The sequence below is a fragment of the Ochotona princeps genome, chromosome 7 (assembly GCF_030435755.1).
Source record: "Ochotona princeps isolate mOchPri1 chromosome 7, mOchPri1.hap1, whole genome shotgun sequence".
In the NCBI taxonomy this organism is placed as follows: Eukaryota; Metazoa; Chordata; class Mammalia; order Lagomorpha; family Ochotonidae; genus Ochotona; species Ochotona princeps.
Genome location: NC_080838.1, coordinates 47,933,767 through 47,947,676, shown reverse-complemented (window position 1 = coordinate 47,947,676; position 13,910 = coordinate 47,933,767). Strand labels below are relative to the sequence as shown.

The following is a 13,910-nucleotide window of genomic DNA, read 5'->3' as shown; positions in this document are numbered from 1 at the left end:
TTCAGAAAAATGGAATCACTGAGAACTAATACCATAATTTGTTTAATGTGCAAGACACGAATTCATATTAGTTTCTAAAATCTACCAAATTAAAGGGAAAACCAAAACATCTTGAAGCACAAAACCATCATTTTCAAACTTTGTTTTTTCTATTTTTCTTTAATATGTCAATTAATGTCCCAATATAATTTTCTAATATCTTATGTGATGGAAATTAATTTAGGAAAATGACTAATGAAACAAAGCCTTCTTTCTTATTCAGTGAGCTATTTCACAGTGATTAAGCTTTATGTGATTAAGCATTATTTTCCACCTAAGACTTTGAATAATTATTCATTGTATAAAAGCTATGTGTCATTGGGAAGCTAACTTTTCCAGTTTCAGTAATATATCACTGTTTTAAATCTTTTTTTTTTTTTTTTACAAAAGATTAATTTTATTGGAAAGGCAGATTTTAGAGAGGAGTGGCAAAGAGAAAGGTTTCCTATCCGCTGGTTTGCTTTGCAAGGGGCTGCAATGGCTGGAGCTGAGTTGATCTGAAGCCAGGAACTTCATCCTGGTTTCCCATGTGGGTGCAGGGTTCCAAGTCTTTAAGCCATCCACCACTGCTTTCATAGCCCATAAGAAGAGAGCTGGATCAGAAGTGGAGCAGGCCGGACACAAACTGACTCGCTTATGGGGTCCCGGTACTTGAAGGGGGAGGATTAGCAAGTTGAGCCATTGTGCCAGTTCCACTATTGTAATTCTTTAAAGAAAAAAAAATTCTAAATTCATAGTATTATATTGTCTGCCCTCAGACATGATACACAGTAAATATTTTGCTAAGTATAGTTGGAATTTTGCTTTGAAGTATCCTCTTATTTTGGGTAGCTAAAATTTGGAAAATTAACTTATTCAAATGAATGAATAATTTAAAAGCCATGCATGCAGATTAGTTAGGGAGTTGGAGTCTACTGGTGGTATTTACCATATTCCTAACCAAAACAAAGTTAGTAAATTGTGCGGACTAAGTTCTGTCACTTGTTTCATAGTCAAAAGATGTCGTTAATTAGAATTACAACTATTTACTACTTTCGGAACTATGGCAGACTAAGAGTGGTGTATATGTGAAAATTCCTTTATCTGAATGACACTTTACCAGACACAGGCAAGGAGCAAATCAGATCTCAGGAATAGTAAAACTGAATTTCATACAAACAGTACCATGAGAGAAAAATACAAAGCACAAACTATTGCACTATTTTCAGTGCAGTGCAGTTAAATTACAAAACTGGTTCAGTTCTTTCACAGTTCTATTTTTTTTTCACTTCTGAAATATCCTACTGTTCATTAAAATTCTGCATACCTTCACCATGGTAGTCAAACATTGGCCTCAGATACAACAATCCCTTGGTGTAGCCCTGAGATGATCTATATTCCCAGAAACCAGTTAATCATTGCCCACGCTCCTTCAAGCTCAACAGTAGTAGACTTCTGCCTATGGATGAATCATGCATAGCATCCCCAGGGTTCTGTATTTGCTGCTGGGAGTCACGAGAATGTGATACTGGCTGGGAGCCATCCTGTATATTGAGGTAAGATATAAAGGCTTCATTTGCTTGTCTTGTACAAGGACAGTTTCCCTTCTGGGGAGAGGTCCCCTTGTGAATATAGATGTTCAGGCTGATGATTAGGGTCTGAGCCTCTGGCTGTCTTTTGCAGCTCTCAGAACACTGGCATTCCATCAGGAGTCACCTGCAGCCTGACAACCTCTCCAAAGCTGAGGCGGTTGGTCACTTTCTGGGCTTCATCCAGCACCTCAGGACTGCGAAGAGAGAGGAGATCCTCCAGATCCTGCAGGCTGAGAGCAAAGACATATTGTAAGTTACTCAGACTGTTTGTGGGACTGTCTCTCAGCACAACATTTTAGGGTTTTTTTTTCTTTTTTAAGCAAGAAATACCCCCTTTGATATCAACTCCCCCACCTCCAACCCATCCGTCTTGTGCATTTTTTTAATCAGTTATGGTGGATGTAATAGTTTAGTGCTCATATGACCAAAAATTCAGTAACAAGTTTCGACAGTGACTCAATAATGAACATTTCTTTTATGTGTGCATGCAGAAACTATCTACTAACCTACATACAAGTGGAAACTAGCCAAGTTGCATAGTCATAAGCAGTAGCAGTTACCAAGCTTTAAGGATTCAGTTTCTCAAGAAGGAGATAATTTAGCTTTTTTCTCTGAAAAGTCTATTTATTCTTGGTTTTGTTTGTTATTTACTGGACTTAAAAACTTAATGACTGATAGAATTCCATATTAATAGCCACAAATTAGTTTCTGACTTCAAAAACAAATATTTAAACCAGAAGTTAGAAGATGTGCAAATAATTTAGGGGTTCTGTGTTAGTTGTAGAGCTTTAAACTGTATTGGTAAAGGCAGTTGTCTATATCGCTCTCTCTTTTAAGATTTATCTATTTTTGGGCCCAGCGGCATGGCCTAGTGGCTGAGGTCCTCGCCTTGAAAGTGCCAGGATCCCATATGGGCGCCGGTTCTAATCCCAGTAGCTCCACTTCCCATCCAGTTCCCTGCTTGTAGCCTGGGAAGGCAGTCGAGGACGGCCCAAAGCCTTGGGACCCTTCACCTGCTTGGGAGACCTGGAGGAGGTTCCTGGCTCCTGGCTTTGGATCGGCATAGCATCGGCTGTTGTGGCTCACTTGGGGAGTGAATCAGTAGAAGGAAGATCTTTCTCACTGTCTCTCCTCCTCTCTGTATATCTGGCTTTCCAATAAAAATAAGTAAATCTTAAAAAAAAAGAGATTTATCTGGGCCCAGCGGCGTGGCCTAGAGGCTAAAGTCCTCGCCTTGAACACGCCAGGATCCCATATGGGCGCCGGTTCTAATCCCGGAAGCTCCACTTCCCATCTAGCTCCCTGCTTGTGGCCTGGGAAAGCAGTCGAGGATGGCCCAATGCTTTGGGACCCTGCACCCGAGTGGGAGACCCGGAGGAGGTCCCTGGTTCCCGGCATCTGATCGGCACAGAACCGGCTGTTGCAGTCACTTGGGGAGTGAATCATCGGACAGAAGATCTTCCTCTCTGTCTCTCCTCCTCTCTATATATCTGACTTTGTAATAAAAAAATAAATAAATCTTTAAAAAAAGAGATTTATCTACTTTTATTGGAAAGGCAGATTTACAGGAAGATAAATTTACAGAGAGAAAGATCATCTGTCTGCTGGTTCATTCCCCAAGTGCCTAGAATGGCTGGAGCTGAGCCTATGAAAGTGAGGAGCCAGGAGCTTCTTCCAGGTCTCCTATGTAAATGCAGGGTCCCAAGGCTCGGAGCCATGCTCTACTACTTTCCCAGGCTACAAGCAGGGAGCTGCAAGGGTAGTCAGGCAGCAGAGCCACAAACTGGTGTCCATATGGGATCCTGATGTTTACAGGGTGAGGGTTTAGCTACTGAGCCATCAGGCTGGGCCCAAGGCAGTTGTCTTAATATCAGATCCAATTCCTTGGTAATGTACCTGGCAAAGCAGCCCAAGATGACCCAAGTACTTAGTGTCCTACAACTCCTGTGAGAGACCTTAATAGTTTTGGTTTCCTAGCTCTGGCCTGGGCAAGGTCTGGCTTTTGCACCCATTTGGAAGGTGACCCAGTGGATAGAAAATCTCACTGTTTTTTACTCTTTGTTACTTTTTCTTCTAAATAAAAATATTAAATTTTTTCAAAAACAGTAGTATAGGGTTCTAAGCACATACTGGTGTGTTTGTATGAGTGTGCTGCATATGTTTAAACTAATGTTCATTATTATGACAGCTAGTGACAGAGATGTTACCAGCATAGTCTCAAACAAAGATTCTTTTTAAAAAATTATTATTTTTATTGTATTTTTGACAATCTTAACATAGTTATGGTAAAAAGGTTCAAGGGCTGTAGGAAAGTGGGTAAGACTATTATTTCCATATTGATTGTTTCCTTCAGGTATCTGAGGTAAAGGGGGTTTTAAGGGAGAAGCCACACCCAGTTTCCCACCCACCTCAGGTCCCTGATGTGGAGCATGCTCTGAGATTCTTGCTCAAGTGGTTGTGATAGTTCGTCGGTTATGAATCCCTGTCAATCTCACCACTCCAAGCACGATGAGGTCCTCGAAGAATCCCCTGATTGACACAGTCCATTATAGAGTCTCCGTTTGCCCAGTATTTCACTGCCAAACATATAGCTGAGGTGGTTGATTGACTTGTTCTGTCTTCTGTCTTTTCTTGGTTAGGGTTCTGAGTCCAGCATTTCGATTGGGGGGATCCCCAGAGAAACTTTGAGGTATTCCCAGTCCAGATTCTTTTATGTACTAGCAAGTACAGGGCCCTCCACAGTCCATCACCCCTATCAGCTGGTGGTTGCACTTGCTGGGTTGGCTCTGTTTCCAGCCCCGACTTCCACTGGAACCAATGGGTGTTGCAGTCCAGCCTAGTTCTGCCCAGCACATACTCGGCCTTCACATAAACCAGTGGGAGCTGCAGCCTAGTTGGAGCGACCCACAATAACCCCCACCAGGCCCACCCCCTACCCTGGTTTGCCAGTATGTGTGGCAGATTAGTCCAGTCTGTCCCACATCCCATTTGGCTGTCATACATGTCAATGGCCAACCAAAGATTCTTGATAACCAGAATCTCTCGCCCCGAATTTTCCCACAGGAGTACCATTCTGCTTCCATGCATTTCATTTTTGTTGAATACACACCTATACTATGGTCTTTACTTTGAGAGAGAGAGAGAAAGAGAAAGAGAGAGAGAGAGAGAGAGAGAGAGAGAGGAAAAATTTCTTGCTTGGGTACAAGGTAAAGTAAAAAGAATTTCCCATCTGTACATCAAATAATACTACTGCTGCTGACCTAAGCATTTGAGAAGTGTATGTATTTGCAAAGTTATATGGAGAAATAGAATTAACCTTTGGGATTGCAGCTCTTATTATTATTCTTATAAAAACAAGAATTTGTTCCTTATTTATTAAAATTTTACTTACATAATTTTTATTTATCAACATCCAAATTACATTTAGTTTGAGTTAATACTATGAATTTAGTTGTATATGCTGAGATAATTTGAGTGTGAAAGAAATTTAAATGCGATTGTGGGTTCTTCAGAGAAAGTCTTAATTTTTTGTTTTGTTTTTTCAAATAAAACAATCACTAGGAAAGTGAAGCCAGTGCTGAATCCATGAGTGGTAGCACAGCTTAGGCACTCCTGACTCTGTCTTCTTTACAGACCTCAGCTGGTGGATGCTGTAACCTCTGCTCAGACCCCAGACTCATTAGAAGCCATTTTGGACTTCCTGGATTTCAAAAGTGACAGCAGTGTTATCCTCCAGGAGAGGTTTCTTTACGCCTGTGGGTTTGCCTCCCATCCCAGTGAAGAACTCCTGAGAACCCTCATCGTAAGTCCAGGGATACATGGAGAATACACGATCTCAGCTAATAAAGTGCTACAGAATGTAAACCGTTGTTAAAACCTGCTTCGATAGAATGAAGGCAGCAAAGGGGAACACTCTGAATGTTCCAGATGTTTTGTACTGTTTTCTATCCATTGGTTATTAGTTATACAGTAAATATTATTATACTTAATGTCTTTGCTATTCTAAATTAAGGCAAATAAATATGCAAATTTTAAGTTAGCATTCTCTTGTCATGTGATTCAGGACAATATTTAAAAGATGCGAAGTGTGATTATGCTTCAATAAATAATTTTTAAAGATTAGTCTTGAATTTAAAATCTTTATATTACTTAATACATATGTATGTATATGTATGTGTGTATATGTGTGCATACATATGTATGTATATGTATGTATATATGTACACATATATACATACATAAATATGCGGTACAATTCTTCCAATATGAAGCATGTATACAAGAAAGAAAAGCTAGGCTTCCCTTGAGTTCATGAATTTTTTTGAAAAGTATGCTTATTCAATTATGATAGAGAAATGGGCCTATTTGAGAGTTTGATAAAATCATTGCAGCTCCTTTCTACCCATACATGAAAATTTATAGGCTTTGTTTTGGCACACTGGCCCAGTGAATTGAATCCAGGCTGGAGAGTACTTGGAAGGGTAACATTCTATTGACTATTTATTAAAAGCTGGATAATGAATGTATAAGGGTGTCAAAAGCAGAATTCTGAGTATTCACTCATTATGAAAACATTTTCTATTTCCAATATCTGTATAGGGAGAACCAGAATTTTTATATTTGCTTTTCTTCTTTTTGTAAGAATAGGAAGAAAATTAAAAGCCAAAGAAGGGAAGAAACAAAGTCTCTTGTTGAACTTAGATAGACGAAGGTCCTGAAGATTAATATATTTTGTGTCTTACACAGCTGATGCGTCATAAAGCATAAGTTCGGGGTGGTTAAAAACAATCTTGTACTATAGATTCCATGTGCTCCCAAACATTCACCTGGAAATAGCATGTGATTAAAACACTCTTAGATTTTATTATGACATTTGCCTGACAGGTTCTAAGCATTGACTTTTAGTTAGTTAAGAATTTTCCTGTACAACAGAGTTTTGGGCTAAGATGAAATGGAGTAGGGTCCACACATTGGGCTTAAAAAAAAAAAAAAAGAGGCCAGGTGCAGTGGCCTAGCGGCTAAAGTCCTCGCCTTGAACGCTCCAGGATCCCATATGGGTGCCAGTTCTAATCCCAGTAGCTCCACTTCCCATCCAGCTCCCTGCTTGTGGCCTGGGAAAGCAGGAGAGGATGGCCCAAAGCCTTGGGATCCTGCACTCACATGGGAGACCTGGAGGAGGTTCCTGTATCCTGGCTTCGGAACGGTGCAGCACCGGCTGTTGTGGTCACCTGGGAAGTGAATTATTGGACAGAAGATCTTCCTCTCTGTCTCTCCTCCTCTCCTTATATCTGACTTTGCAATAAAAAAAAGACTAGAAAGCAAGAGAATTTCAATTTGCACTAAGGTTTGTGATGTATTTTTTACTTTTTTTCTGAATAATTAATTTTGCCTTATGGATCTACACATCCCAGAAAATATACAGGCAATATAATTGACAGCTTTTAACTTTCCACTATGTTATTTTTGTAAACAAGAGTGTAAGATTAAGGAAAAAGGAATGCTCTTGGAGAATCCGAATGCTCCTGAACTTGTTTTTATTGTATGTGCTGCTGAAGCCAGCAATCCTGAACTTGCTTTTAATTGGATGTCCCAGGAGAGCTTATGTTGCAACATTCTTCTGTCAGACAGGGGGCAGATCACCCAAAATAAAGGGCAGTTAAAGTTGTGACAAACCAGTTTGAGTCAGATCTTTGTGACCTAAAGTAAACTTTCCTCATTATAATATTAAATTCTCCACCTATGGGAGCAGATTACCACATGGACATTCAATGAATGACAGTCCGTGCTGCTGTAGGCACTAGAATGTTCCCACCTCCTCTTTTGCCACACTGCACACCCTCCCTTAATATTTGTTATGAAAAATCATTGACAAACTGCTTCTCAGGCAGCTGTTAATTAGGGAAGTGTATCTTCCAGTTGCCTCATTTATGTACCACAGCCAAGTTTTTCTTTGAACATGTCCTGTTGAAGACTGATTAAGTCGAGACATCTGAAATAAGAAAAACCCTTGTGTCCAGTAATATTTCTGCTATTAATTATGGTAGTTGTATTTGAATAGATTAATAAAAGGAATTTTTGTTAGCCTTAATAGTAACACAGCTACTGTTGCAGAAGATATTCTGAGTATTTGATCTTGGCAGCGGAGAACGGGTGCAGACCAGATGTCTCTGTGCTTTCCCTCAGGGAAGGAAGCATGTCGCCTACACTAAAACACCTTTATATATCATCTGACACCCACTGATCCTTAACACAGTCCCCTCAGCCTTGTGGTTGATGGGAAAATCTATCCAGAGTTGGTCGCTAAAGGATCTCTGACCGGTTCATGGAACTCTTGAATGCACTTTTTTTTTTCTCTTCATCTGTAGTTTACTTTCCTATTAAATTTGTGTTTAGACTGTTCTCCAATTTTATTTAACATCGAAAATAGCAATATATATATTTTGTGTGTGTATATATAAATATATAACCTGAAACTGAAGTTTCTTACAATATTTGTGTATCACCAGTGAGATACTAACATTGCCTTATAGATGTGTGGGTGTGTGTTTAAATATATTTTGACAGATGATTTCATTACCTTAAGAGTCATTATTGGTTAAAACTTTGAAAACAGTTTATTGACCATATTGTGTATTAAAAACTTAAACTGCGGAAGTTGTCCAAACTGAAAAAATATTCACAAGTTTGAGGTATTTGGTAAATATTTAAAGATTAACTCCTCGAGAGTGTCTCTTTTTGGGGTGGGGGTGGCAGCACTGTACTACAGCAGGCCAAGGTTAGTGGGTGAGATGTGCGTGTCTGACATCAGAGTGCAGAGTTCCTCTTACCCTCTGCTTCTCCCCATCTTCCTTCCTTCCAGACATGGGTTGTGTGTCTGGAACACAACCCACGAGGGCCAAATTTTCGGAGTTACTGCCACACAGGAGACTAAGGTGGAGTTACCACTCATGGCTTCAGCCTGGCCCAGCTGACACTGATCTGGGCATTTTTAGAGTGAAACCACAGAATGGAAAAATCTCTGTCTTATTTCTTTCTCTTTGTAATGCTGACTTTCCAATAAATAAATAAAGTGTTTTAAAAAGCTGAAAAAAAGAAAAAACATTTTCTTCAGGTATAGGATGCTTAGTCACTATCTAAAAGGGTTCTTTGCAAATAATTACATATCATAGTAACCTCCATTATTCCTGTTTGTCTAATAGAGTAAGTTCAAGGGTCCATTTGGGAGCAATGACATCAAAGAAACTGTTATGATCGTCATTGGAGCTCTTGTCAGGAAGCTGTGTCAGAATGAAGGCTGCAAACTCAAAGTAAGTGCCAATCTCATCTCATATATCACATCATTGCACATAATCCTGCTTGCTCTTGACTTGCCTAATTCCTTTATCCTGCTCTTCTCTTTGCTTAGCAATTTTTGCTCTCTAACATAATTTTCGCATCGGCTGCACATTGTTTTGTTCTGTCTTCCACTGGTGTGTAAGCTCCATGTGAGGATGGATCATTGTTTTAACACCAATTGCTCAATACAGATAATATTCAATAAATACTTGCTAAAAACTGGATAATTGACTAATCCCAACCAATATAAATTGAATATTCATATGCATTCAGCTTTTTTGTTTGATTTTTACCTTGACAAATCATACATGTATTTAGAAAGTAGAGTATGAGCTTTGATGTGTGTATATTCTTTGGAATGAATGAATCTAACTGGTTAACAAATCTGTCACTTTCAATGGTTACTGTTTCTTTGTGGTGACACATTTAGCAGCTGGTTTCTTAGATATTTTTAAGACATAAATGCATCATTACTAACCATAGTCCCCATATTGTGTAACAGATCACAGGAGCCTATTCCTGCTCAGTTAAACTTTGTGCCCAGCAACTTTCCCCTTTCCTTCTGTCCGCTCCCACACCCTACTCATCCAAGTCTGTGGTAACTCATGATTGAATCTTTGTGGGTCATATTTCACAAAGGTTATCTATTCCATTTGGATTTTCTAGTTCGTAAATAGTTGTCTATAATTTAGACGTATGATCTTTCACCTTTCTGCATTATCATTTGTTCCTCTTTCATTTCTGCTTCTGAGTCTTTTTTCTTAGTATAGCTAATGGCTTGCCAAATTTGTTTAAATGTTTTAATTTTGAATTATTTTTCTAGATTCTACTTATTTCTTCTATAATCTTTATTGTTTACCTCCATCTATTAACTTTGGACTTTGATCTGCTTTTACCAGTTCTTTGAGATTTAATGTTAGTTGTTTATTTGAGATCTTCTCTTTTTAAAATTTTGTTTACTTTTTAATTTTAATTTATTTGAAGAGGTAAAGGATAAGGGAGATGGGAGGGGAAGAAAGACAAATCTTTCATCCACTGGCTCATAGCACAGATGCTTGCGACAGCTGGGGCTGGGCAGTACTGAAGCCAAAAGCCCAGAATCCAATCCAGTTCTCACTTATGGGTGGCAGGAACCCAAGTATTGTGGCAGTCACCTATTGCCACCCAGGATGCACACCACCAGGCAACCGTAAAAGCAGAGTTAGGAATTGAACCCAGGAACTCTGATATGGGATGTGGGCATCTTAACTGTTATACCAAAACACGTATCTCTCTTTGTTAGATGTGAACATTTAGCACCATGTTTTGGTGTATTGTTTCCATTTTGAGTTATTTTAAGCAGAGTCTTTTTAGTAAATTTTAAGAGTTTTAACTGACATGTTAAAATTATACATGCTTATGAATTACTGTTTGATATTTTGAAACATGTATACATTGCTTAATGTCCGATCAGGATAAACATTTCCATTGCAAACATTTTTTATGGCAGAAACAAAAATTCTTTCACATAATGTTTTAAGAGAAATATACAGTGTACTATTAGTTATTACTTTTGGCACACTAGTATATGATAGAATACCATAACTTCTTATTCTTATCAACTACAACTTATAATCTGTCAAATAACCTTTTCCCTTCTTCCCTCCCCTCTACCCTTGATGGTCTCTGCTAACTATCAACCCAGTTTTAACTTTTACAGGACTAGAGAGATGTTCCATCTGCAAGCTCACTTCCCAAATGGCCATACAAGGCACATCTAGATTAGGTCAAAACCAGGAGCTAAGAACCCTTTCATCCTGGTGGTCCAAATGGGTGGCAGAACACCAAGGGAGGACCATTTTCTACTGCATTTCCAGGCTCCTTAGCAGGAAGTTGGGTTGGGACTTGAACTGACTCTGACATGAAATGTTGATGTTATAAAAACTGGCTTAACTAAATGCATCAGAACACTGGTCTGTAGATGTCATCCTTTTAATGGCTAAATAGCATTCTCTTGTGAATGTGTACCATGTTTCCTTTACCCACTCACTAGTGTATGGGTACTTGTGTTTTTCTTGTGGCTGCAGTAGATAGTGTTGCTTTCAAATGTCTCTGGCAAATTTCCTATGGATATATACACAGTAGTGAAATTGCTGGCTCATGTGATAGTTCTATTTTCAGGGTTTTTTTTTCTACAATGATTTTACAAATTTACCACCAATATGCCAGAGTTTTCTTTTCTCCACATCCTTATCAGTGCTTGTTATATTTTGCCTTTTTATTGCAGACAGTCTAACTTGAAAAGGTGATACTACATTGTGGTTTTCATTTGTATTTCCCTAATGATTAGTGATATTGAGCCTATTTTCATATAACTGATGATCATGTGTATTTCTTCCTTTAATAAAGGTTTGCTTCGACCAACTTCCCACTTTGTAATTAGATTATTTGGGGTTTTGGCATTGAGTTCATCATACAGAATGGATGTTAAGCCTTTGCGAGATATGTATGGCTTGCAAGTATGTTTTCCCATTGTCTTCACTCCGTTACTTGTTTCCTTTACCTTAAAAAAGTTCATTGTTCTGATGAAATCTCATTTGTCTTTTTGCTTGTGTTTTTAATGCTTTGGAATTTGGTTTCAAAGAAAAAAAGCCTTTTCTATTCCAATGGCATGAAGCATCTCTCTAATATTTTTTCTGGTGGTTTCAAGATTTAGGTCTAATATTTAGATCTTTAAAATTTGAGTTGACTGTGTACACTGTAAGAGATAGGGCGTTTAGCTTTGTTCTGTGCATGTGAATGCCCAGTTTTCCGGGTACTATTTATCGATAATTCTTTTCTTCTTCCAATATGAAATATTAACAGCTTTGTCAAGGATCAGCTGCCTGTAGATGTGTTCGCTTCCAAGATTTCCATTCTTGTATAGTGGTTTGTGTGTTTTTCTGCCAATGCTATGCTGTTTTAATTATTGTAGCTAAATGACATAGTGTTACACTTCTTACTTTGTTATTTTGCTCAAGATTGTTTTTGTTCTTTAGGGTCCATTGAGGTTCTAAGGTTGAATTTATTGCCATGTAATTGCTTATACTTATTTCTAACTCTTTTGTATTTCAGAGTAATGTCTTTTCTTTTCAGTTATGATTTGATTTACTTAAATCGTTCTTCCATTCACCATTTTATTCCCCAAAAGATTACAATGACTGGAGGTGGGCCCATCCTAAGCCAGGAGCCAAGAACTTCTTCCGGATCTCCCATATGGGTGCAGGACACAAAGACTTGGGCCATTTCCCACTGCTTTTCTAGACATGTTAGCAGGGAGCAAGATTATAAGTAAAGCATTGGGCCTGGCATAAGTCCTCGCCTTGAAAGCGCTGGGATCCCATGTGGGCACCAGTTCTAATTCTGGCAGCCCTGCTTCCCATTCAGCTCCCTGCTTGTGGCTTGGGAAAGCAGTCGAGGATGGCCCAAAGCCTTGGAACCCTGCACCCACATGGGAAACCTGGAGAAACTTCCTTGCTCCTGGGTTTGGATTGGCACAGCACCAGACGTTGTGGCCACTTGGGAAGTGAATTATCGGATGGAAGATCTTCCTCTGTGTCTCTCCTCCTCTCTGTGGATTTGACTTTCCAATAAAAACGAATAAATCTTAAAAAAGGTAAGTGAAGCTTCTGGGATTCAAAACTACACCCTTGGGGGAAGCCGGCACCACAGTCAATGGTTTTACTTGCTAAGTCACATCACTGGCACCTAAAGAGAGTTTTTTGTAAGTAACGCATGGTTGGGTCTTGTTTTTAAATTCATTCAATTACTATAACTTGTAATTGTGTAATTTCATCTATCCACACTTAGGGTAATTATTAATAGATAAGGTCTTACTGCTTGCATTTTGATATTTATTTTCCAGTTTTAGCGAAGTTCCTTTCTTCCTCCCTTCACAATGTTCCTTTGAAAGTAAACAATAGTGGGTTTGGATTCTTGCTTATATTTATGGTAAACCTATTATAAATTTTTCCTTTGTTAGGCTTACCAAAAACATCTTTTGAACATCATAAGCAATTTGAAGTGATAACAGCTTAAAGTTAATTGTGACAAAAGTAGGGAAATGAAGGAAGAGAAAGAGGATGGCATAGCTCATCAAAATACCATCTTGCAGTACTGGCACCACATGTGGGCACATTTTGAGTCCCAGCTTCTCTACTTCCAACCCAGTCCCTGCTAACATGCCTGGGAAAAGCAGCAGAGAATGGCCCAAGTGCTTGGATCCCTGCATCTATGAGGAAGACCCAGAAGATGCTCCTGGATCTTAGCTTCAGCTTACCCCTGTCTCCGCCTTTGCAGCCATTTGGAGAGTAAATCAGTGTATGGAAGATCTATCTTTCTGTATTTCTGACTTTCAAATAAATAAAATAAATATTAAAGAAAGAGAAAAATACTGATAAAGCCTGGAGCATTAGCTAAACGGCTAAATACTCACCTTGCAAGTGCCAGGATCCCATGAACTGGTTCATATCTTAGCTGCTCCGCTTCTCATCTAGTTCCCTGCTTATAGCCTGGGAAAGCAGTAGAAGATGGCCTAAAGCCTTGAGACCCTGTACTCGCATGGGAGATCTGGAAGAGGTTCCTGGCTCCTGGCTTTGGATCAGCCATTGTAGCCATTTGGGGATTGAAAAGTCTTTCTGTCTTTCCTCCTCTCTGTATATCTGCCTTTCCAATAAAAATAAAAATCTTTAAAACAATACTGATGAATAAATCTACAGAGGTACTCTATTCTTCACATTTTGAGTTTTTAGTGTCTGTTAAATCTTTCTATATTGTGGGGCTACCACAGTGGCTTACCAGTCTAATCCCCAACTTGCTGTGCCAGCATCCCATATAGGTGCCAGTATTTTTTAATCCCAGCTGCTCAATTTATGATCCAGTTGCCTGTTTATGACCTGGGAAAACAGCACAGGATAACTCAAGTCCTACACTCATGCAGAAGACCTG

The 13,910-nt window shown here is 39.0% G+C and overlaps 1 protein-coding gene across 4 annotated transcripts in view; it reads left to right on the top strand.

Annotated features, from left to right (window-relative positions):
* The window catches only part of MTTP (microsomal triglyceride transfer protein), a 71,395-nt gene that overhangs the window by 34,277 nt on the left and 23,208 nt on the right, over positions 1–13,910 (top strand). For all 4 annotated transcript variants that reach the window (XM_058667009.1, XM_058667010.1, XM_058667008.1 and 1 more), the window contains 3 exons: positions 1,702–1,859; positions 5,244–5,412; positions 8,810–8,917. In XM_058667009.1, the coding sequence (XP_058522992.1) occupies positions 1,702–1,859; positions 5,244–5,412; positions 8,810–8,917 (435 nt within the window). The remainder of the gene's footprint in view (positions 1–1,701; positions 1,860–5,243; positions 5,413–8,809; positions 8,918–13,910) is intronic.